Source organism: Parasteatoda tepidariorum, chromosome 6, assembly GCF_043381705.1.
Source record: "Parasteatoda tepidariorum isolate YZ-2023 chromosome 6, CAS_Ptep_4.0, whole genome shotgun sequence".
Lineage (NCBI taxonomy): Eukaryota > Metazoa > Arthropoda > Arachnida > Araneae > Theridiidae > Parasteatoda > Parasteatoda tepidariorum.
In genome coordinates this window covers 93,611,192-93,637,873 of record NC_092209.1, presented here as the reverse complement: position 1 = coordinate 93,637,873, position 26,682 = coordinate 93,611,192, and the positions used below count along the sequence as shown (strand labels likewise).

The 26,682-nt window shown below is 28.2% G+C and overlaps 1 protein-coding gene across 5 annotated transcripts in view; it reads right to left on the bottom strand.

Annotated features, from left to right (window-relative positions):
* Nucleotides 1-26,682, bottom strand: part of LOC107441706 (ribosome-binding protein 1) — a 50,175-nt gene that overhangs the window by 7,523 nt on the left and 15,970 nt on the right. For all 5 annotated transcript variants that reach the window (XM_043055029.2, XM_043055027.2, XM_043055028.2 and 2 more), the window contains exons 6-17: nucleotides 24,672-24,897; nucleotides 21,085-21,258; nucleotides 18,367-18,413; nucleotides 18,172-18,283; nucleotides 16,129-16,410; nucleotides 12,715-12,804; nucleotides 11,040-11,201; nucleotides 7,187-7,279; nucleotides 5,571-5,651; nucleotides 4,060-4,143; nucleotides 3,865-3,966; nucleotides 1,563-1,727 (exon numbers count right to left, since the gene is read on the bottom strand). In XM_043055029.2, coding sequence (XP_042910963.1) covers nucleotides 1,563-1,727; nucleotides 3,865-3,966; nucleotides 4,060-4,143; nucleotides 5,571-5,651; nucleotides 7,187-7,279; nucleotides 11,040-11,201; nucleotides 12,715-12,804; nucleotides 16,129-16,410; nucleotides 18,172-18,283; nucleotides 18,367-18,413; nucleotides 21,085-21,258; nucleotides 24,672-24,897 — 1,618 coding nt within the window. The remainder of the gene's footprint in view (nucleotides 1-1,562; nucleotides 1,728-3,864; nucleotides 3,967-4,059; nucleotides 4,144-5,570; nucleotides 5,652-7,186; nucleotides 7,280-11,039; nucleotides 11,202-12,714; nucleotides 12,805-16,128; nucleotides 16,411-18,171; nucleotides 18,284-18,366; nucleotides 18,414-21,084; nucleotides 21,259-24,671; nucleotides 24,898-26,682) is intronic.

Genomic DNA, 26,682 nt, shown 5'->3' with positions numbered 1-26,682 from the left:
AATTAATTATTAATTATTATAAATTAATTAATTATAAATTAATTATTTAAAAAATTGATTAATTTAAATATTAAGTATAATTTATAGGATATATACTTTCTTTATAATGCCATTACATATTTCTATTAATATAGAAAGTTTCAGAGCTTTTTATTCACTTTACTTTTTTGGGATTTTATGAACTGAAAAATGACAGTTTTCGTGAGAATGACCCATATATATATATATATATATAGATATACACACATAAATATATATATATTCAGGATACACATAAATATATATATTGTGTTAAACAAATTATATCCAAGTGAAAGAATACTGCAACAGAAAGAAAGTTTGCTGTTTTCTGAAAAACTATAATGCACAGAGCAAGAAATTTATCACTATAGATTAAGCTCAAAAACGCGAGTCACTACAGTTAAAATCTGAGAACCCCAGTACTGAAAAAAAAAAAATAATAACTTTAAATGAGTTGCAATTTTATAATTACACAATCACAATAGGATTTTACAAGGGAATTCTTATTTAGTGTCCCAAAAATAACTGACAATTTTTAAAAATGAATTAAGAAAATCAGAAGCAGATAGCATTCTGCTAAGGTAAATAGTTATTTTATTCTCACCAAATTAAAAAATTGGCCATAAGCTTTGTCAACAGATAACATTGCTAACTGCAAGAACTAGAAAATGTTATCTGCAGATTATCAGACACTCCAAACTGAAGTATTTGTACACTGTTTCATGGCTTCACTCAGTTAGTAAAACTATCTCAGGGTGCGTAGTCATATCTTTGAACAAGCACCTTTCAAGTACTAAAAAATATTTTTAAGCACTATGCACATTAACAAAATGCAAAATAATTTTTAAAGACCTTACATGATCATGATAAAATAACTAGTTTCTAACAGAGAACTCTTTTTTTTATTATATTAGCCGTTACAAAATTATCAAGAGATTTTCGGTTCAATATCAGAGGGTGAAAAATGAAGCCTGAAATTAAGAGTATCTGGCAAAATGCAGCAGAATTGCACATGAGAGTGCAAAAATCTCACCGAACGCAGCTCAGTAGATGCACATGCAGACTCACAAGTATTTCATCTAACATGTAAAATAAATGGTGCTTTCATACGGTATGACCAAAGGGATTGTTGTTTGAATGAATTGTGCATATGTTGGATACAATGCATAATAAAAAAGCACACTTTACCATGGCGAAAATCAACATGGTAAAGAAAACTCATTTTGTGAAAGGGAAAATTCAGCACTTTTTAAAAACACTCAATGAAAAAAGCACCTTTAGAGTTTTTTTTTTTTTAAATCGAAAATAAGCACCTTTGAGCATTTTTTAAAAACGCTACGCATCATGTATCTGTTAAAGAACTTTGGTACAAATTTTGAAATTTAGCTGGCAGACACTACATTTTTATCATCCTATACAATTTTCACTAATTGATTTTTCAAATCGTAAATCAGTTTTGGAACGCACGGTAAGAGATATTCTGCCTACAGTATAAAATTAAAAACCTTTATAAAAAAAATTTTAAAAACATTTTTTTTTACTTGTAATGTCTCTATTTGGCTTTTTAGTTTCTTCACAGTCTCTTGCTCAGCAGATAAAGAGTCTTGACCAATCTTGACTAAAGAGTTTAGACGAATCATTTGAGAAGAAAAGTCTTTATTAATTTTCTTTTCTTTTTCTAATTTAGATTTTAAATCTTCAATCTCCTGAAATGGAAAAAGAAATATACTTTGTAATGAACATGATCACTTGATGAAAATATTTAATGTTTTGATCATAGCTTGGATAGGAAAAAATCCAATAGATTTTAAGAAATATAAATTTCATGATAACTGTCCCAAAATGTACTAAATATTTTACACATAGGGAATTTTAGGGATTTTTATAGTCATAAAAATAGAAAAACTTCAATATTTTCCAATTATGATTAACATTAAATGAACTTGAAACATTATGTATTATGTTGACTCACAATTTTAAATAGTAATAGGCATTTAATTCATCAAAGATAGTTAAAAGATTATTTAATTAATTTAACGAAGTAGTTATGTATAAAAATAAACTTAACATTTTAGAACAAATAAAATTTTAAGCTGATTTTTATAAATGAGTCTCACTTTATTATGTATTAATAACACTTATTTAAATATTCAAGTAAGCAAGAATCTAAGCAAAAGTTCTATTTTAATAGGAATGTTTTTAACTGTACAAAAACCACAAGAATTTTTGTGAAAACAGTAGAAACTGGAAAAATCCAGTAGTCTACTGAAAAACCAGTAGAGTAGGCAGCTATGTTTGATATATTAACCAATAATTTATAAGAAAAACTTTTGTAAAATAACTAATAATTCAAAAACTTTCTTTATGAGGCATAAGAACTAAATTTATTCTTGATTAAAAGTAAAAATTTATAATTTGCCCTGCATATTATGTAATGGACATGACAAAACTTTTTTATAAAGGGACATGAGAATAACTAATATTTTATAAAAGGCTTTTTCGGTGAATTAAGAATGTCTAATAATTTTTAAAAGCTTTTTAAAGAGTTAAAAGAGAACTACTCATTTAAAAAATAATTTATTATGTGTCTTAAAATGAATAACTGATAATTTGCCATGACATTATTCTAAACCAGGGGTTTCCAACTTACATGAGGCTGGGGACCACAATTAAAACATCAGTCTAATGGCGGGCCGCAACTATATCAGCATTTTATATAGGACTCTTATGTTTGAAGGAACATTAAATAATACCATCAGAATTACAAATTAAAATAAGAAGTAGATTTTTAGACAACATACAGGATTAATTTTGTATTAGAATAAATATTTTCTTGGATGCAAAACCTGAGAAATAATTTTTTTTTTTTGCACCGTTGGTACGTTAAATATCACAGAAACAAAGAAATTAGTAGAAAAGTATTTTAAATCCATATGGATTTTTTATGAAAATTGTCCGCAAAAAATGAAAGCCAAAATATTTTAGTTTGTAGGTCAAAAAAAAAAAAAAAAGGCTTCGAGAGGCCAGATGCGGCTTGCCAGTTGGTAACCACTGTTCTAAACTATGGATAGTGTTCTTAGTATTGTTTTCCAGTTTTAAAAAATTAATTCGATGGTTAAAAGGTTATTTATGAACCCCGACAAACCCAGATTTTTTTTTTTACTGCTACCTACTATAAAACTTAATATTATTCAAATTTGGTTGTTTATACCATATTTACAAATTTATAAGCCTACTTTTAAAGCCCTTAAAGTAACACTAACAATACATTTCCATTCTAAGATTTTTTCCCCCCAAACATATATCATAATTGATTAAACGATTTTTAAACACTTTGATAGTTGTCAAATCTATATTATGACCACATAAAATGCTAATTAGTTAAAAATTATTTTTTTAAAAACAAGTAGAAATTCAAAGGTTCAACTTTTATGAGGAACTAACACAAAATTCACTATTCTTACGTTGAAAATAATTGATTGACTTAGTTTGACAACCGTGTTACGTGTAGGAAGATTTGATAGATTAAAATGTAAAATTTCCAAACATATGTAAAAAATCCTAAAAAATTAGTAATTAAGATACACAAAAAAACATTCTTTAATCTAAAATTACTTAAACTGTACATTTTTAAAGCATATGCAATTAAAAAAACAAATTATCTTTAAGTGAAATTTTGTAAATGTCTACTTAAATTAAATTTAACATTAGTAATTAAATTTTCATTCGTAATTACATCTAAACAAAAAATGGAAACGATTTTAACTGAGTATGCTATTTATAAAATTAAATCACATTTTGTTCATAAACTAACTGGAATAATAATAAAAAATAACACTGTACCTGAGCCAAATGTTCTGTACTATTTTTCCCTTTTTCAAGCTCTGCTAATAGGTTTTCTTTATTTTCTAATTGGTCCCTAAGATTTATACAGTTTTTGTTTATCTGTAAATATTTTAAAATTTTAGCATGATCTATTTTTCCTTTCATAAGAAAAAAGACTCAAGGAAATCACTTTTGATGTAAAAAAAATTTTACCTCTTCATATTTTTGCTCTAAGTGAGATTTTTCACTCTCCGAGTTTTGAATAGTTTCTTGAAGCAATTTTAATTTCTCTTGCAGCTACAAAAATAATAGTACATTTTAATAACAGTAGGTACTTAAACTAAACTCAGTGGCACAACAGCGTGCAAAGGGCCATGGCCTAATGTTAGTTTTCTTGTTATGAGGTAGAGGAGCAGATGTTCCTGTTCGGTGGTCAACCCACAGTGTTAAGTATACAAGCATGTTTGCAGTAGGTACTTAAAAGTATAAAAATGAAATCTAGCTACAAGATTTTAATTGTTAATCGCTTTTCCTTACCAATTTTTTTGAAGAAAAAAAATGCAAAACATCAAGACATTTTTTTTATTTCATTAATAAATACAAGCAACTAAAACAAAACATAATACACAAATCCTAAGCTGAAATTTTAATTTTTTTAAAATGTGTAAAATGTAATGTGTAAAAAATATTTAATTTACCAACAGTTTACTGTCTTCAAGACCAAATATTTTTTGAAAAGTTTATCTAGAAAAAGACTACAATGGTGATCATGTGTTTACACTGTTTTGCAGGAAACATTATTTTACATCCTTAGAACTTGCTTACTCTTTATGAGCAATTGTTACAATAGGGTAAGATTATGAGGATATAAGCAAAGTTGCAATCACATTTTTTTAAACCTTCTAATTGAGGATGAAAAAGCTTTTATTACATATCTGCATTTTTAGTTCTATACTTAATCGTGTAAACTTTACGAGTTGATAATCCTTAAAATCTCCTTAAAAAAAGTGAATTGCTTCAATCCATAAGACTTTAGCGAGGAAGTGTTCCATCGAATAAGCAGATTGTAAAATAAACTATTTCTAGAATATGGCCAGTTTTATTTTTTTCAATTTGCCTGAATTTCTTTTAAAACGTGTAACTCTTTACAAGTTTCTAAAAAGTCATTTATTATCAGTTTTGTCAAATTAAGATTGTTAAATTTTTCTATAATGAAAGTATGACTCCCGACTTTTCTGAAACTACAAGTAATAAATGGCATCAATGTTCTTCTGCCAACACAAAAAAAAAAAAAAATGATTGTCATGCGCTAATATCTACAATAGTATGTTTAATATTAATATTTTTCCAGAGAATAAAAGTAATTTTTTATACAACATTAAAATTAATAGAATTAAAAATACATCAGAAATTTAAAATTATTAAAAATAAGCTTTTCGAACTTTTTATAATGATATTTGAATTAAAAATCAAATATTTATGCTCCTTTTCTGATTGGGGCAAAATGACTGCAATGGTTGTTTTAGGTCGTCTAACATTCTAGTGCTAATAATATCTATACTCTGATTTTTAATGTCATGAAAGAATACATTTTTTTTAAATTAAATTTTTATTTTAAAAGAAGTAAATCATGCTAAACATAACCACACAAAAAAAAATATTTAAAAAGAATTATTAAAATTGCATAAGGCAAAGCAGATGCATTAAAACACATGAATACATACTTCTTCAAGCTGTTCCATTTGTTGGAATGTAGATTGAATAGCTTCTTTTTCAGATAATAAGGAATCTCTCTCTGAAATCACCTGTTTATAAGAAATAAAAACAAGTTCATTTACAAACTATTAAGATCTCATAATTTTTATAGCTGTAGCAACATCATACATTTAATCTTCACAAAAGATTGGTAGAGAGGTGGTAGTAAAATTGCATGTCCAGAAATATACCATTTATTTTGCAAGAGTGCACTAGCATAGAATTATCATACTTTTATATATATATAAATATATATATATATATATACCGNGATATATATACATATATATATGTTTAATTTATTTAGATACAGTGAAAGTCAAAATCATTTTAAATTTATAAATCCAAAAAAGAAATAGAAAGCATAAATTTTACTACAATAATAACAAATTTTTGCAAAATTCGTAAAAGTTGGCAGCTATGTAACAAAAAACAATTCAATACCTTAACAAAAATAATTAAAAAAATATCAATTGAATCTTTGTACATTTTATGTATGAAATTAAATCAAAGAAATTTATTCTTGGTGTTAAGAGTTGAAAAAAAACTTTTTTCATTATTACAAGACCTATATTTTAAAAAAGATTTTGGACTCTTAGGTATCTGAAACATAAATTGAAATAAATTTCCCTGACTGTTTGGGTATTGAAATTAAATTCCCTAACTTTCCCAGATCGAGAAAATTACTTGAACTTTCCCTGTTCTCCTTGCTATCCCTGTTTTGTAACCAACCTTATTTGACTTTGAATGAAATTAAGACCTGACATTTCAGATCGAAAAGCTTAGTTAGGTTAAAAATTTAGCTTTTCACTATTGTATCTTCAATAAAAAATATTAACAATTTTTTAAATTTTAATAGGTGTCTGTAAGATTAAAAAAAAAATTAGATAAGCTAAAAACAGTTAAAGAGGAGGGAAATAAGAGAAAAAATGAAGTGGTTGATTCAACATTTTCATTCTAAATTAAAAATAAATGTTAAGAACCCTTTTTAAAGCACTTTGAGCTTAGACTGTTTAAGGCACAATGATTTGAGCTTATTAACTCTCCGAATGTCGAACTTTCCCATTCAAATACCAATTTTGCAGTGCAAGAAAACCTCCACCTGAAAAAAGTCTGAAAGTCAATGAGAGGATGCACAGTGAATTAAGACACCATGATCTGAGCTCTTTTTAATTATAAATTTACGAGGATTACTTTATAAATTTTAAAACTAAGTTTTATTCAATAGCTTTACTGTAGCTATACACTAATTAGCAATGTCTTCATTGCAATTGTTTAATCAAGGTCTCAAGGACACATGCCTAATTAAGATATGAGAATAAAAGATCTCTTAAATTACAAATTATACATGTGTAGGTTGCAAATCATAATAATTGCAACATCTTAAAATAATAAATGAATAGTAATGATTTAAATTTATCTTATGATATTTCTGCACTGTTGTAGCATTAAAATGGTATAAATAGAAAAGATTAATTAAATACATCTCATATAAATAATAGTCCCACTTCTTTAATAATAACAAAGTTTTTCATTCAAATGGTTTTTCTTATGTAACAAATGCTTTTAAAAAAATTAAACTAACTTTTTGTAACTCATTGTCTTTTTGCTGCATACTCTCTCGCCATTTCGATTCATTAGCTTCTGCACTTTCTTGCAGATTTTGGAGGGTAGACATCTAGAAGAAAGAAAAAAATATTCATCATTTTCAAAATACATGCAACCCAATAAAGATACTTCAAGAAAATACTTGCACAACTTAAAAATACTGGTGTAAAATTACATGCCCATTTTCTGAACTCAAAAACAGCTTTTTGTTAAAAATTATATACATTTTTTTTAAACTTCATACTGAAACATTATGGGCAACATTATAATGTTTCCAAAAATAGAAACCTGTTAATGTAATAAATAGTATCATAAGTAATTAGGCTTTAATGCAAAACAGGCAACCTATGCCTGAGGGGCCAAAAGTGATCCACAAAGCTTCTTAAATCCCCCTCTGAATTTTCATTAAATCTAATGAAAGATTTTTTCTGTTACAATTCTTTCTTTTAATATTTCAGATATAATATTTCAGATAAATATTTTTTTAACCATGTCCTGCAACAAGCATAAGTTACTGATCTACTTTGACTTTCCTCAGAGTACTGAAGGGAAACAATTTCTTTTAAACTCGTTAAACCTAAATGTTAAGAACACAAAATTTCAAAAAAAAAAAAGATTAAAAAATTTGGAATTTAAAATTTATGATCTTCACAGAGATTCTTACAGAGGTGAAAAATTCTGTGAGAATCAACAATGCAGGAAACAAAAATTCATTTAACAAGAAATTTGAACTGATTTGAAATAAATTTTATTTAATCATGCATTTAAGCAAGCACTACTTTTTCTGACATATTTAGCAAAGATTCTACCATAAATTCACATGGTTTTGTCAATCATTATTTTGGTAGTCATTTTTCAAATGGTTTTTAAAATCTCAATAATTTAATAAGATTATTAATTTGTTTAATGAATTTTCAACCTTGCATTTGAATAATCACTTTTTTATGCACTAGATTAATTATCATTTAACGTAAACCCACATGGATCTATAAATCGCACTTATGTTAGTTATTAATATGAATTTTTTACATGTTTTTTAAAATTTTGATTATTTAATGTTACATTATACAGAGCTCATTCTAGGCAGGGTAAACAGGGTGCAGCATCCTGTTGCCCTTTTATCCAAAAGGATCCACCCTGTTGCCCCCTGAAGTAAGTTAGTGCCCTGATGTAATCGACTCCATACCCTTTTTGCCCTTTCTTTCCTCAACCTTTCTTTATTTTTTCCCTAAGCTCTACAATGGTTTTCTTAAGCTCTTGTTATTTTCAATTCTTTTTATTTAGTTTGTCATTGCTGTCAATATATAGATTTATATGGGAAAGGAAAAATAGCCATCATGCCCCCTTGTTGCACTTGTCTTTGAAAGTTTGCAGTTACTTCCACTATCTTCCAGAGCAGAAAAGTTCAATAGGGGCCTCTGAGTTGTCCAACAGGAATTCATTAGTGGGGAGAGGGATAAAGATGCCTTTCTCTAATTCTTGGTATACTCCCAAAAAGAACATAAATCTGTTTTTCTCACGCAATGTTCTATTGTAAGAGTGGTCAGCAGGTGTGGAAGGTCATCCTTTTGGTGAACGAGAACTGTCTTTTGGAAAACTCACAGTTTTAACAAGCAATAAAAATTTTTATGACTAATTGAACTACCATAAATTCAGGAACACCACTTACATTTCAACTAAACTGAACTCCACACAACAAAATATCACTATTTTATTTCAACAATATGCTTACTATAATCAAAAGCATAAATGGTAATAAGATGCTTCATTGAATTTTGTACGTTATTTTTCAGTTAATCTTAAATTTTTTTTAAAAATTTGTATGGTATTGAAAACAGTTTTTTATGAAAATATTTTTAATAATTTAAATTCTTATTTCTGTTACTGGCATAAATAGTTTTCAATTTAATATAATTAAAAAAAATATAAACTTTTAAATTTTAAAAAAAAAATTTTGAACTTTACTACAAAATATTACTATAAAATATGTTCATTTAAGCAGATTTTAGGTTCAGGCTTATCTAAAAAATGGTGGAAATAAAAATAGACCATCATTAACTGTTGAGTCGCAAAGTCCTCCATGTTCCCATATACCTCTGGAGGTACTGATCCAGGAGTTTCCCAGTCTTCTGGATTGGTTCAAAATAACAAGGCTACGGAGTTGAACATTAGTAGTCGTAAATCCAAAATTGGGTCGGCTGTTCAAAGACTGATATAAAATAAAATAACACTGGCGATAGTCGCGATGGCTCCAGGGATAGAGCGTTTGCCCTCCAATGAGGTGAACTGGGTTAGAATCTGAGCGATGGCTGGTCCATGAAAATTTTTGATTCAGCGGACACTGACCACAGTGCTGGCTTAAAATATCTTCAGCAAAAATGGATAATGGGTGAGAGTCCCCTTGAGTCAAGCTAACCATGGGAGGTTTTCCTCTCCATGCAACGCATATGTGGGTTAGTTCCATCAAAAAGTCTTCAACCAAAGTAAATTTCTCCAAGGACACATGTCCAAGTGGTTGTGGGTTCGATCCCTGCTGGCCGAAGACTCCCCGTTTAGTAAATGGTGACTGGTGGACATTAAATCTGTTGAGTCCCAAAGTCCTCCATGTTCCCAGAACAAATCAATACCTGTGGGGGTACTGATCCAGGAGTTTCCTAGTCTTCTGGATTGGTTCAAAATGACAAGGCTACGGAGTTAAACATTAGCAGTCACAAACCAAAAAAATAGGGTGGGCTGTTTAACGACTGTTATAAAATTACAAAAAAACATTTTAAAAAATTTTTGCTCTGGATTTACCCATTATCTGGGATATTAATTGAAGATCTATGGAAGAACATTTTCTTCCCAGAAGAATCGACTTGATTGAAAAGCATTCTTCCACAAGGTAAGAAATACAATCTTTATTAATCTTTCATTAGGTGGAAATACAAATCTCATTATATGTCAAGTAGTAACCAAAATTTCAGATTAGAAGTCAATTAAAAAAAACTTGTTAAGTGATATGTTCGAATTTAGAAGATATACATACCTGCCAACATTGGAGAAATAAAACACCGGAGATTTAACTTGAGAAATTTTTTAGGCTACGAGTAAAGTTTTGATACATCATTAAAAAAAAAAGTTCAAAATTGGAAATAATTCTCATTGCACTTACATTTAGTGTGAAGTAAAAAATATGTATATAAATCTTAATCTAAAGAAGATTTTTTTTAAACCATTATTTATAAGTACTTAAAGTATTTTATTTTATAACTGTCATTGAACAGCTGACCCAATTTCAAGTTTACGATTACTAATATTCAACTCTGTAGTCTTGTCATTTTGAACCCAAACCAGAAGACAAGGGAACTCCTGGATCAAGTATTGGGAGAAATTTGCCTTCTTGGAAGATTTCTTGATGGAACTAACCCGCATTTGCGTTACATGGAGAGGAAGAAGTCTGATCTGAAGAAAAATGATCTGTCTACCACTGAGGATATTTTATGTCTGCACTGTGATCGGAGAATTCATATCGACCAACCATCTCTGGGATTCAAACTGGTTTACCTCATTGGAAGACAAACACTTTTTCCCCTGAGCCACCACTCAACATACTGCAGAACTCATAATTGCACCATACGTTGAGGAATAAGAAGTACTTTTTGTCATCAAATATTTTATCGCCAAAAAAAATTTGTATTTTTTTTAAAAATTTAATAAGAAATTCGAGAATATACGGGCAAACAGGAGATAGACGTAAAATACAAGAGTCTTCATTAAAAAACAGGAGACTTGGCAATATTTTAAGGACATGAAAAAGAAAAGAATTTAAAAAAAAATTAAGTGTTTACCATAACATCTTTTATTTGAGTTTCTTTATCTAAAAGCTCTTTATTTTTTTCTTCTAAAAGACGCTGTAACCTAGAAAGTTCTTCATCAGAGGAAGGGTTTGCAGCTTGCCCTACAAGAGTACCAGCTTGCTTCTGATATTCTAATAACCAAGCATCATAAGGCTATAAAGAAGACACTTATTAAAGGTTACATTCTTCACTAGAGATATATCACTCTTTTATCTCATTCAGGGTGTGTAGCCAAATTATTCAACAAAAAATAAGCACCTTTTAAGCACTTTTCAAGAACTCAAAAAATATTTTTAAGCACTTTAAAAAAATATCATAATTAGGCAGAGTTGAAAAGTTTTTGACAATTGGCGGTTTTCTTGTTTTAACTATCATGTCAAAAAAAAATAATAATAATAAAAACTTTTGGCATTGTTTTTGACAATTGTCAAAAATCATGAAATTTTGAATCATGTAAAACAAATGGAGTTTTAATACGCTACGAACTGACAATACGCCGAAATAGATTGGAGTTGAATTAATTGTGAAAACATTGAATAGAACAATGTGAACTGCGTCTTTTTGCATAATTTGAAAGGAAAATCAACATAGTAACGGAAAAAAAACTAATTTTGAAAAAGGGAAAATTAAACACTTTAAAAGTACCCAATGAAAAAAGCACCATTAATGGCTTTTAAAAAACAAAAATAAGCACCTCCTAGCACTTTTTAAAAATGCTACGCACCTTGTCATTACAGAATACCCGACAGCAGAATTTAAGGAATGAAAATCCATATTTGTCTGCACATGTAAATTCAGCAATACATGTAGCAAATATATATTTTAAGTTTCATATATATATATATATATTTATTTATTTATTTTAAGTTCAGATATTTTATGTAAGTTGAACTTTCCCCAATGATACTAAAGAATGAGTTAAACCGCAGCAGAGAAAAAAAGTCTTTCATTTTTCGATCTTTGCAGTGTTTTTCGCAATTAGACTTTTTAATTTTTATCACAAACAAGTCTTTAAAATGGCGTCCCAGCAATTGTCCTATCCTGTTTGTTTGCTTTTTAAAAATAAAAATTTCAGGAAAAATAATGTGCAAGGCCTAATGCAATGTTAGAGGGTTTCTGACACTGGGTATATATAAATATATACAAGAATAGATAACTGGTTAAATGAATGGTTAAGGTTTTTCCCAAAATAACAATAGTTTGATTTTAATTCATATTATTATTTAAATGCTTAGAATACAGGTCGAGTATTCTCTGAGTTCCATACATGAGGTTTGAAATACCATCAGCTGGGAAATACTGTTTTATGCTCATATAAATACAAATAAAATAAGCAATTCAATACAATCATTTTAAAGAATTCCCTACCACTTCTTTGCTTTTTTCCACAATATGAATTTAAATCAAATATAACACAATACAGAACAATTTATTTTCCGTTTTTAGTTCAAATGAGACCCCCTTATAACTTATTCACTGTACCCTTACATTTGATTTACAAAACATTAAAAAATTTTATTTGAATCAAAAATTAATTAAACTGCTAAATCAAGATATTATTTATTGAGAAGTGGTAACTAATTAAATCATTTTTCTCGAGATAGATAAAAATACAATATATTTTGCAAAATTAATTAATTAAATAAATAATCTAAATTTTTCTCACCAAAGAACTATCTATTGTTACACTAGGGTGTATCCTTAATAAGCATTCTCTAGTTCTTGCTTGACAGGTTTGAATTTGAGAAGTAAGATCCTATGGGGGGAAAAAAGTTTTATAGAGCAATTTCATAGACTGCCATTTGATAGGTTTTCTTATTTTTAAACTTTTTTCATTGATAAATATTTAATATACTTCTAAAAAAATTATGTGGGATATTTTAAATACTCAATATTATTATAGATATGAGAAAAAAATATAGAAATAATCAATGTGTTAAGCAGAATAAATATATAAAATGAGCCGGACATTAAATAGAAAAGGCATAAAACATTTTTATTGTGAAAGTCTCCTTTTTTTAATATAATCCTATTATTACTTCCATAGGCAATAATAGGACTATTTATTTAAATTTATTTTTAAAAAATTTTTCAAATTAACAGGAAAAGTGCATTAGAAACTGCATATAAAGTAGAAAATAGGGGAAAAGGTCTTCTTACTGATGCTACATATACAACCTATATTAAAATTTTGAAAAACTTTTATTATTATTACAAAGAACTTAAAAAATACAATTTTTGATTTTACATATAAAATAGTTATTAAAAAAACCAAGAAATTTGTTATAGGAGAGATGTTACTAAATATATATACATACTTAGTAACATCTCTCATATCATATCAGAGTTCCTCATATCATAGAGTTGTTGAATAAGTTACTTTATTTTCTCTATTGTTTATTCATTTCTTAAGATAAATGGATAAACTAAAATTATAAGCATATCTAAGGCTTTAGCGAGATTGTGCAAAACATAATCAGCAGGCATTGCATAATGCACCATGCATGACACATTAATGCAATTCCTTAACATATTAAAATCTAAAAAAAAAAAAAAAAATACAAATAAATAAACTATAACCTTATCAAAATATTAAAAGAATGTGATCAGCTTGAATCAATAAAGAAACAATTTTAAATCAAAGAAACAATAATATAGATAGAAGGAAAAGAACAGTTTAAAAAGATGTAGCAAAAAAAAAAAAAAAAAAAAAAAAAAAAAAAAAACTAATAAAAGAAAATACATGTGATGATTATTTGGTACACATTTTATGAAAGTTTTTTTTTTTATTCATTCACTTTCCTACTGACAACTAATTAATACTTTTATTGCATAATAGTTTAATTACATAATAGATTTCTACAGTAAAAAGATGCATGTGACAAATAAATTTTCAGAAAGAAAAATCTACAACATAACAAAATTTAAATAGAAACGCAATTAATTTGAATTACTGTGATAACTTGAACTTATGCAATTTTTACTAGCAATACTAAAAGTAAAAAATATGTCGAAAAAAACCCATTGTTTTACAACCCCTACTAGTGTTCATATGAACTAAGATTTTCTTGACACAAAAATCAGGAACATAAGGACAAATAAGGTCAAATTATTTTGTATCAGGAAAAATCAAATATCAAGAAAACTATGAACTCTTATATACTTAATGTCCCATAAATCATCATAAATATTTTAAAAATTGTTTGATAATGATTTGTTAATTCTTCAGTGATTTAGAAAACTAAAACAATAAAAAAAAATCAGAAAACACACCTTTTAATTTATTTCTTCAAATTACAATTTGATAAATATTTGTAAAAAATTTTTAAGGTCTAGAAAACAACTGAAACAAATTAAAAAAAAAATTTATTCTAAAAAATAATCTCTCCATTTCTTTCTTCTTTTCATTATAATTTTTAAAATATTACAGTAGGAATTTAACTTAATTACATAGAATAGCGAAGGATAAGCAACTAAAAGGATTCTTAGAATAGAAAAAGAAAATGCAAATGAAAAAAAAAAAACATGAAACAAGATTTATCTGGTAACGAAAGACACGTATCTCTTAAAAAAACATTTATCTAGAAATTTATTGTTAAAAACATTTACATATAGTAAATAGACATTGCAGAAAAATAAAATTTATGCAAACATTCTGCTATCAAGTAGACTTTCTTATGCAACTCTCCACACTTTGCACAACCATACATAAAGTTTATGAAAATATATAATGTAATTTTAAAAAAGTTAATTAGACACATCAGAGCAAACTGCAAAAATTCTAAATTTTAAAGGTACTGAATGATTACAGTGGTCCATCCATAAAGCAAAGTCCTGCATCGAGTCCTACCTCTAAAATAAACCAAATCTTGCAGATACAAAAGAAACTGACACTAGTAATCTAATTTTAGAATTAAATTTAAATAAAAGATGTAACTGGTTTGCATGAACAAAAAAGAATTATTTTATAAAACTTTCAAGTGGAATACTCTTTAAGAATGCTTTGTCTTTTATTTTTGTTCACAATACTTTTTTTTGACCATTGAAACTCTATAAAGAATTATTCTTCCATTGTTTGGAATTCAATTTTTATTTCAAATTTAAAACTTTCGAACATGTAATTTGTTTCTGTTACATTATCATTTTTAAGAAATTTAGAAAATACTGTATTTTATTTTTTGACATAAGCATTTAATTTTAGCCCTTGTCAGGTATGATTGTGGGACAAAGTAAAAAACCCTGAAAACTTTATGTGCAAAAAATCAAAATCTATTTATTTACCATTGTTTCACATTTAACCTAACTTTTTTAACTAACATTTATAATTAAATTACTTACTAGTGCAGAATATCACACCTTTAGAGTAACTAATTTAAGAAAAAGCGTACTTTTTACAAGAATCACAATATAGGATTTTACAATTGCGTGAATATGAATCACGATATTGGATTTTAAAATCTCACAAATACGAATCACAGTGAATAATTATTAAATCCTGTGAATACGAATTGCAATACTGAATTTTAAAAATGCATAAATGTAAATCTTGATATTGGATTTTAAAATCACATGAATACGAATCGCAATGCGTAACTATTAAATCGGGTAAATACGAAATCAATGTTTGACATTAAAATCGCGTGAATAAGAATCCAAATATTAGCAGACTCCGGTGCGGTTTCAAATATATAAAAAGGCGAAAATCCGCAAAACCAAAAGAATCAAATTGTAGAAAGAATCATGTAAAACGTAATTCTCCACGCAATTAGTAAAAGAATGTACATAAACGTCTCGCTAACAAGATTTAGAAAAAGCTTCAAAATTTTGTTGGATTATAAGTTTTTGATTCGCGGAAGTCCGCATCCAGTGGTCTTGATTTACGCAGAATTTTGTGACATTTAAGCAAAAATCGCAGCTCCTAGTTTTTTACCTGAAAGAATGATACGAAAAACTGGGATTTCCGGGGTACCCTCCGGAATATAATCACACCTGCCTTGTTATAAAAATAAACAAACCACAAACATTTGGTGCTAACACTTAGTCTCACTTTAAGAAGTGAAGGGGGAGGGGGGAAACTCACCTGAACAGTTTTATCTGATTCAGTTAATCTACTCTGCTGAGAAGCCAGCCTGTCTACTTCTGCTGCTAATTTTTTATTCTTTTCTATCTCACTATTGTAATCAGACTGAACTTTTTGCAGTCTTTCATTAAGCTCTGTAGAAATATTTGATTGATCACTAGATCTCTTTAAATCACACAAAGTTTTCTCATGTGACTTTTCAAGTTCTTTCATTTTTTGCTCAGCACTTTGCTCAGCACTTTTCAAAGCATCCATGGCTTTCCAATTTTTCTCTCTCAGCTCCTACAATTAGAAAATTGCCCTTTAAAAATAAAATCACAAAAAGTAGAATACATACACAGAATAAAATAAAAATATTTATATGCATTGATCCATGCACCATTTTAAAACAGTTATGATTCATTTAGGTTTCTTTACACAGAATTTATAACATAAATTTTGCACCCATCACTAGATTTTTTTTACAAAGAAAATGAATTGCCAATCTCCAATTGAAATTTTCTATTTTTCCCCCCTTATACTTAGCCATCTTGCAACAATTGACCTAGATAAAGAAAATCATTCGATTTGAAAAATAATTCATCAAATTGACATCTGCAACTTATTTCTTTTAGTTTTTAAGCCAGATGCAACTTTTTCAAGAAAAAAGATTCTATAAAACTTTCATGGCTATATTCAGATTTTCTACACAATAATTAGAGCCCAGATTTGGATGACTTAAAAAATCACTAAAATGTCCTTACAAATATGAAAAAATCCCCATAAGTAAGAAATAATTATTTTCAAATTTACATGCAACTGTACCAATAAAAAAAACATGTACATTAAACAAAATGAGGTGCAATTTTCATTTAAGTTTAAAAATAAAATATAGGTATTATATGCAGTTAGGATAAATTATGGAAAATTTCAAACAGATTTAAAGAATTTTGTTCAAAAATTCTTGCTGTGTAGCATCTAGTTTGTTGGGGTGAGAATTACATCATGAATCAAAACATGTCTACTTTTACCACCATCATAATTGCTTAACACGCAGTTTTAGTTTTTAAATATAATTAAGATACATTTTGCTAATTTAGTTTCTTTGGATTATTCATTTAATTACACAACTGCTAAGCATGTTTAAAACTGACAATAGCTTTACTTTTGGGAAAATTACAAATTTTTATTTAACTAATTAAGAATCAAAACAACCTTAATAGTATACATATTAAGCACTAAAAACTAGTTCATATGGGACCTTTTCAAGACTACAAAGTTACCAAAGACAAGAGACATTTCTAAAAAATAAAGATCAATATAATAAAATTTTGGTAACATTTTTGATTGGGATCTAATAAAAAAATAAAAGTATTCTCCCTTTTAGTCCATTTCAAAATCAAGTACTTAAAAGTTATTCATTTAGTCGGAGAGGAGCCGAAAAAAAGGATTTTAAACATAGATAAATTGACAGGAAATTATTATTGAAACTTGAATTTGCAACTACACAAAGCTCCAGTTGGATTTAATCACTCTAAGATGAGGTACAAATTTTGTTTGATCTTACTTAGGTAACAAGACTGCAATGATCTCCTCATGTTTGTAATAACCATGGGTGCAAGTTGGAAAAAAGGCCAAGACTGAAAATGTTTTGACTGAAATACCTAACATACACAATACCCCCTCGACATATGCAAACTATCTAAGAAAGCTTTACCATAATACATCAAGTTTAAATACTGTACAAAAAATATTTATTCATCTGTCTTTTGATAAAATAACAACAGGACATAAGAAAGTAGACCAATAACGTAGACCTAAAAAATATTTTTAAGGACAGAAAAAAAAAATTCCGATTTCCGTCTTCGAGTCAGTCTTGTTTCCGTCTTACTTCCGACCGCGGACATTTTCGAAGGACGGAAATCCGTCCTGGTGACGGAAGACTTGCACCCATGGTAATAACCAAAAAAATGCTTGTCATTAAAACTAGTGTTTTCCTCTAGCTTCAGTTAAAATTTGAGAATTCATTAAACAAAATGTGGTTATAAATGAGGTATTACTTACATTATTTTTCTTTGTTTGTTCCTCTAATTCTTGCTTTAAGTTAGAAATCTTAGTCTTTAAATTAGTACACTCTTCATTCACTTCAGCTAATGAAGATTCTTTTTCTTTGAGCCTAGAAAAGAAAGAAAGAGAGAATTGTAAAATAAAATTGTGTATCAAATTTACATTAAATTGTTGAAAAGTTGCAAGACTTACAATTTTTCTTTCTCATCTAATGATTTAATTGTTTCCTCGCTTTGAACCTTGAAGAAGAAAAAAATTTAAATTAGAAAAATAAAACAAAATTCAAACATTGTATTACATTTTAATTCTGTGCTCTAACTTAAAAATAAAATATTTGGATAGAAATTATATTTATCTAGTTCAGAAATACAGAATATATACATGAAAATATCAAAATTATTAATTAAATATTTTGTAGTAAAAATAAATATTCTTCCGTAACACAATCACATTTAATTACCAAAGAATGAGCATTATTGAATTATCAACATTAAAGAAGTAAATAAATCAATTAAGAGTTAAGAAACAACTATTAGCAAGGTTTGCATGGCTGGCTGTCTAGCTTAAATTTCCACCCTGCATGCTCTTTGAACCCAATTAATCACACACCCAGATAAAATTCATCATCATAGTTGGCCAGACAGCCCAATGTGGGCCAATGCCTTCCTCTGAAAATTTCTTCATAATGACTTCCATTTTATCATTGATCTTCAATTCTTTTAATCAATTACAAGAAAATCAGACTCCCAAGAGTCAGCCCATCTCAATAGTGGTCTTCCCCACTTACTTGTTCCAATGGGTTAAAAAAAGCAGCATCTTTTTTATTATATTGTCATCACTCATTTGAATCATGTTTGCCATCCAATTCATTCTACTTATTTTTATGTATTTAATAGTATCGGGTTGCTCATAAATCTTGTACAGTTAAAAGTAAAATCTCCTCCAATTATTGTTTTCATTTACACCACCAAGTATACTCTGCAAAATCCTTCTCTCAAATAGTGCAATAGAATTTTCCTCCAGTTTTGTCATTGTCCAAGCTTCAGAAGCGTATGTCAAGACTGACCTGACAAGAGTTTTGTAGATTAAGAACTTTGTTTTTCTAGAAAGAAACCTAGATTCAATAAATCTTCTCAGCCAGATAAAATTAGAAACAGTATATTGGAGTCGATTGTTTTCTAAATCTACTTTACCAATCATTTTGCAGAGATAATATACTTATTTATTTTTTTTAAATTTTGACATATTAAATACTTTATTATGTCATGTGCATTTCAAATTTGAGCTACTACTTTTTTTTATTTATCTTATCCATTAAATTGCTAAAGTTTTTTATAATAGTTTGTGCAATATAATTTTCAATTTTAATATGACCATTTGATAAATGCCTTTCAGAAAAATAAGTATAAAGTTATCTCTATTCAAAAGCACTACTGCACCAGATAACAATACTCTTTATCTTCTTTCTTTTAATAAACTATTTGCATACCTACCAACTTTTAAGCATTTGGCGTAAAATTTAATTTCTATATTTAAAGTGGTAGTAAAGTATATGCTTTCTATTATCCTTGCATTTATAAATTTAATTTATATAATCTTTTTGACCACCACTAATTTTAAAAAAATTAGGAATATATATTAATATGTAATACAGCATACAGCTTCTGCCTAAAATTATAATTTAAATTCCACTTTAAACCCTTCCTTCTCGCTCCTGTAAAAATGACGGGCTAGAATGTTCAGTAATAACGCGCTAATAAGAATAAAACTAATTCATTTCTTTTGCCCGGAAAACATTTTATTTCTTATTTTGCACACCAGTGGCAGTACCAGGATATTTTCAAGGTAATTGTAGATAATTAGTTTACTTTAAACTAGTTGCACCACTAATCAAATACATAATACAAATGCAAAAGCCAAAAAAATAGGCACTTTTATGACCGTTTTCTTGAAAATTAACCGATCGTTATTGGGTTAATACCACAGGGGAAATTCATCTTCGATAGGATTAAAAGTTGGCAAGTATGTACTTGTACCTGCAACATTTCATTCTAAAATATTAACTGCTTCCATTGATAAATATTCTTTGGCAAACTTCGTGAGGCATTCTTCAGATTCCATAGGCACAACAAAATTAAATTTTCCTAGCAAAAAATAACAGACTTCCTTCTAACAGAAATGGAAGTCACGAAGGCAAATTAATTACAAGGTACTGATTTTAATAGAACTAGAACAGGTTGTGTAGCCAAATATTTAAGCAAAAATAAAGAACCTTTTAAATACTTTTTAAACACTAAAAAATATATTTTTATGCACTATATACAATAACAAAATGCAAAATAATTTTCAAAGAATTTACTTGATCATGATAAAAGAACTAGTTTCTGACAAAGAACTCTTTTCTTGATTATTTTAACCACCATAAAAAGAGTGAGATTCTTCAATTTAATTTCAGAGGAGGGGGAGGGAGAAATGAAGCCAGAAATTTAGAATATCTTGCAAAATGCAGCAGAGTTGCACACATGAGAGTGCAAAAATCTCACCGAACACAGCTCAGTTGACGCACATGCGGACTCGCAAGTATTTAATCTAACATGTAAAATGATAGGCGCTTTCATACGCAATGGACCAACGGTGTGCCAAAATAGATTGTGGTTGAATGAATTGTGAAAACACTGAATAGAACATTGTGAAAAGTAGGTATTTGTATAATTCGTGGCAAAAATGGACATGGTAAAGTGAAAAAATCTCATCTTCGAAAAGAAAAAATTAAGCACTTTTTAAAAACATCTAATGAAAATAAGAACTTTTCAAAAACGCTACGCACGATGTTAAAAAATCCCGCCACTTCTACATTAATTTTAGATTAAAATTATGCAAAATTTTAAATGTGAGAAATATGAGTAGAACCTTTCCATTCATTTCTCCATTTTGGTGAACAATTTCCTGCCCATCTCCGGCAACCCTTTCTTTGGTTGAAACAAGTTGCTCTGTAAGTCTTTCATTCTCAGCTTGCAAGTTATTCAATTCTGTCTGTAGTTGATTCACCTTCTTCACTTGAGCATCAAGATCAGCACATCGTTTCTAAACGATAGAAAAATGAACATTTCTTAAAAGTTGAATAAATGTTTAAAAAAAAAATTAACATAAATTAGACAACCATGACAATAACACAACTGTAATAAAAAATATTAAAATAACCTCATCAACATGTTATAAAATTCTGCTTTAACTACTTACTATTAACTACTTTAACTACAGTGCATCAGTTAACCATGGAAAAGCACCTGTTTATCTGGGCTCTCTCCGTGTTTTCTCATCACCAATCTTTCTGTTTATTAGTGACCAAAGTGGGCAAGGATTAGGAGAGAATGGATTAATTCGCGGTTTAAAAACCAGGCTTTAAACTGTCCAGTTCAAAACCCCTTTGTCCAAAGCCCTTTTATTCAAATTATGTCACAATTTGAAACAATTATTGTGAAAAATAAAAGGTTAATTTTTGAACAATTAACGAAATGAAGACAAATCTTTGTTTAATTCAAAAACATTATTATTATTTTGATTTTGCATTGTTTATCCTTATGCAAAAACATAATTTATCAGTATTAAAATTATTTATTCATAATTAAAGATTAAGGTTTTCGCTCGTTGTTCAATGAATTGTGGAGCTTCAAAAGTTATAAATCTTTTCCTATTATATTATTTTCTTTTTAATAAGCTAAAGCAAATTACATAAAAAGTGTCAAATATTCATTAATTTATGTAATTATTATGTGTTACACATAAAGAATTTTTTCCTTTTACCAATGTTCAAGGTTTTTGACACTTTAGGACAGTTTTAGTCACTTTAGGAGAGTAAAACTCGGGTGTCCTGTCGAAAACCAGTTTAGGACGTGCAAAACCCCAACCCATTAGTGATATTTATTCCTGGCAAAACACATCACTCAAGAGCACATATTTATATTTCTCAGATAAACATAAAATCTCCTAGAAGTACTTCTGAAGCCCTCAGAAGTATTCTAACTGCATTATGGTCAAAAAAATATTCCATATACAGTCTAACCCCTCTATAGGACAGCGTTCCCCAACCTTTTTATCAACGCGGACCTGTCAACGTTTGATAATTTTATCACGGCCCACCGGCGGGGGCGTTGATTGTTTATATTTTAGATAATTTTGATTTATTAATTTTAGTTTAAGTGTATTTAAACATGCCTTCAAAATAAAATACAGTCACACCAAAAAATAAATATAAAGTGATTTAACATTTTAACTTACTAGAACGTTAAATCACTTAGTCACGATCGAGAGAGAAGACGAAGTTCTTCATTAGTTTCAATTTCACGCCGCACTTTCGTGATTTACTTATGATATTTACATTTAGGATGATTGATTTTTATTTTAATTAAAACTAAATGAAAGAGAAAATAGTTGCTGTGGTTTCCTTCTTTTTTACTTTTTAAAACATTAAAAAATTAATGGAACTCAAATATTTTTAATTCAGGGTATAAACCTAGGAATTTAAATTCAGTTTCAATGAAATGGGCGGCCCGGTATCATTTGATCAGCGGACCAGGGGTTGGGGAACACTGTTCTAGGAAACAAAATTTCTGTTCACTACAACCAAGAGTTCAGTATATTCGTACTGCAAAAAAAAAAAAAATTAACTCATTTTTTCTGAGCTGCTCCTTTTTATTACACATTATTTAAATAAATGATCCATAATAAGAAAAATGATTAAAAAACAATATGTAGTGACAAAAAATTAGTTAACTTTTAATTTTTATGACTCTTCGTCTTACGTACAAAAGATTTAAGGATGACCTTTATTTAGGGAAGGGAAACTGAAACAGAAAAAGCAAACAAGAAAAAATGCTTATGGCTACATTCCACGCAATAGATTTTAAAAATCGGTGTATTTTATGTAGAAATTTCAAAATTACCAAAGAATGGAAATCAGTGGAAGACAGAAAAAAGTTCATAATATCCAATTTCCTCTTTTCTTTTGGTTCCCCTATATCCACAAAAAATAACATTATATGTGTATAGCAAGGCACGAGAGTGAACATTTCATTCACTATATCTGGGAGTTCACTATAACGGGGTTTGACTATATATTAAACCAAAAATATAGTTAAATGATTCATTTCTTAACATTCAATTTAAATAAAAATAATTCTTCAGAGAAAACTTTTCCAGGTGCAATAAAAGTGTCCACTAACTTTCAATTTGTTTAAATAACTAAAAATGTTATTTCATAGTTAATTTAAATTTCTTAAACTGTAAGCAAATTAAGTCTGTACAAGTCGAAAAGCTTTTTTTCAATCACTACAGTGAATTAAAGTAAAAGAACTGACTTAATACAAATATAGGATAACTGACTCAATGTAAATTCCCAGGGGCAGAATTCTACAACAAAACTTTATAGCACTAATATCTTCCTGCAAGATACTTTCAATAATAACAAAGATGTAAGTTACGAATTAAAGGTAACAAAAAAGCTGTGTTTACAAAAATAATATAATTTTTTTAATTGAATATCTGATATTTTTTTTATTCTAATATTATGGGCGATATTTTGTTGAAGGGGTGCATAATTTGTTTTCTTCATCGCATTTTGCAAATCATCATATCACATCAAAAAAATTAAACATCAGGAAATCTGTAGCAATAAATAATGAAAAACAGATCGACGACAAAATCACATGAATTGAACTCTTCAGAAAGGTGTTACTCAAATGCAACGTTTCATTTCAAGATATGTTTGTTGATTGATTGATTTCAAAAACCTTGTAGAAATCAAATGCAATAACTGCCAAAAAAAAAATCGATAAAATGATTGCCTTAAAGGAAATAATCAAATGCACAATTCGAATTTTCCATATATCCTGAAATATATCCAGATATCTGAAAGCCATGTGAAAATCAATGTCAATATAACTGTCGAAAATGCAATCAAAATGAATTTACGATATCGCCATAAACTGAGCGCTTCAAAAAGTGATTATTTAACTGTGCGATCAATTCAAATTTTGCGTGAAAATTTCTGCTGAAAAGCAAACTAATATTTTTTACTTCCCAAAAGAAAAATCTTTTTGCAAGAACTCTAAGTTCTGCGACAATGTAGCCGTGATACTGTCACGGCGTGCAAATTGAATATTTTGTTAAAAGTTCACTAAATGAGAGCAAATATTTATCAATGAATATAAATAAAGAGTCTAAAAATAAAAATCGCTAAAACATATTTAAATTTTAACATTCATTGCTCATCATGACAAAAACAGCCAGACAAAGAACTGATTGAAGCCAAACTTAACTCCATGGTTAATCAGCAGATTCTGCTATTTTCGTATATGATAGCTTCACTATGCAATTCTATGAAAAATCTGTAGTTATGTAAATCTGTTACTACCAAGGATAATTAATAATTTTAATTATTTTAAGATGTGATTGCTACATCACAAAATTTGATGGTTAATCCATAGTTACAGCCTTACCTGTTCAGTTTTCAGAGAATCTTCCAAATTAGCTTTTTTGGCACTGATTTCTTCTAATTGCTTTTCAGAGGCAGACAATTTCTTTTCAACACTCAACAAATCCTTTTTGTGAGAATTAACAAGCTGAGTATGTTGCTCAATCAAAAGATTGTGTACTTTCTGTAGTTCCTCTCTAGACTTTTTCATGGCCTCAAAATCATTCTTAGATGCTGCCCCACTATTCGACCTATTTCCAAAATAACAAGATTATTTATAAGTCAACCAAACTATAAATATTAGTGACTGTTTTTGCAATTGAAACATAAAAAATTTGTCATGCAAATCATAGCATAATTATATGTATATTTTTATGTTATTAGTAAAATAGTATACTTTTGATTGATTCTGAAATTGACTTAAGCCTTAATAGATTTTAGAATAAAAGTTTAATTCTGTAATTAAAAGCTGAATATTGCCATGTATAGGGGCAAAACCCCTATTATCATATACATTTCAATTTTATTTTTATAAGCAAGTTCCATAGAAATTAGGATGAAAGAAAAAAGAAGAATCAACTAGTGTTAATTATTTTTGTGATTAAAGGTATGATTTTTCATTAAAATAAATCTAAATAATAGACAAAATAATTTCGGAGAAAGCTATTTTAAAGGCAAGTAGGTATTTAAGGATGCTCTTAATTCATCTGCTTTTTTCAAAGTTAATTATTCAGTCTGAGCTCCTTTAAAAAGTCTTCTTAATAACATGAAATAAAACTGACAGCCTAAAAGCAGAAGAATATGAAAGTGAAAATCTAAAGAATTAAAAATCCTTTCTGTCATTTTTCCTGACAATTGAATGCCATTAAATTACTGTAAACATTATAATACTCAATATGCTATTAACTGCTTCTCTAACCAATTTTTTTTTAATGCAAAAAATTAAAAAATTTTCATTTTATTAATAAATACAAGGAACTAAAGCAAAACATAATACACAAGATTTAAGTGCAATTTAGAAATTTTTTTTATGTGTAAAATTTATACAATTTACCACCAGTTTACTATCCCAAGTTATCTCGAGCAAATGAAAAAAGTGATAATTTCCAAACACTAGTGAAGTGATACGCCATTTTTGTTTATTCTTTTTTTTTCCCTATGTAAATTCAGTGATCACCGTATATGCAATCACACTAAGTGTGCAGTCCCACAATCCAACAGCAATACTCCCAAACAAAATTTGGCAAATTTCCAAACACACCAGATTATGTATTGTTTGCTTCCAGTAGAGCAAAAATGCGATAAAACAAACTTACAAATTCTGCTACGCCTTAGTTTTCTTGGGATAATAAATATTTGCAATATATGCATATCCGAATTAACTCGGGAAAATCAGGAAAGAGGTTAAAATGGAAATCCAATCACGAAGTTCTTATATTTCAGAGGATAACATCATGCATTAGTATAAGTTTAACAAAACAATGTAACTGCAAATGTATAGTGTATAGCATAACCAGGGCTCATGCTAAGAATTTCAAATTATTAGCAAATAAGTTTGCCAAACATCAAAAGTATTCGCAAATTTTCGAAATTCTTCGCCAAATGCAAATATAAACAATTTTTATGATTATTTTTTTTTCCATAGAAAACTATTTCACGGTAGTTTGTTACAGGCTTATATTATTTAGATCCAATTCTAATTAGTTATGCAGTGCATCTATCGAAAATTACCGTAACTGAATAAAAAATATTGATTTGTTTGGAAAAATCAATTTTGACACAATTTAAATTTTTTTACAGTGCGAAAAAAAAAATAATCTCCAACACTTTTGCCAAACACAATTTCATTCGGCAAATTTATGATTTTTGATTTGCCAAATTTACGAACTCTGGATAATCAAGGAAGCGGTTAATGAGGGCTACTAACTGAATGTTTTTTTTTTAAAAAACTGTTCGGAAGATTTTAAATTTATTTTTTTCAGAAATGTTGTATTTTCTGCAAATTAAAAATGAACTTAATAAAAATGAGAGGCATT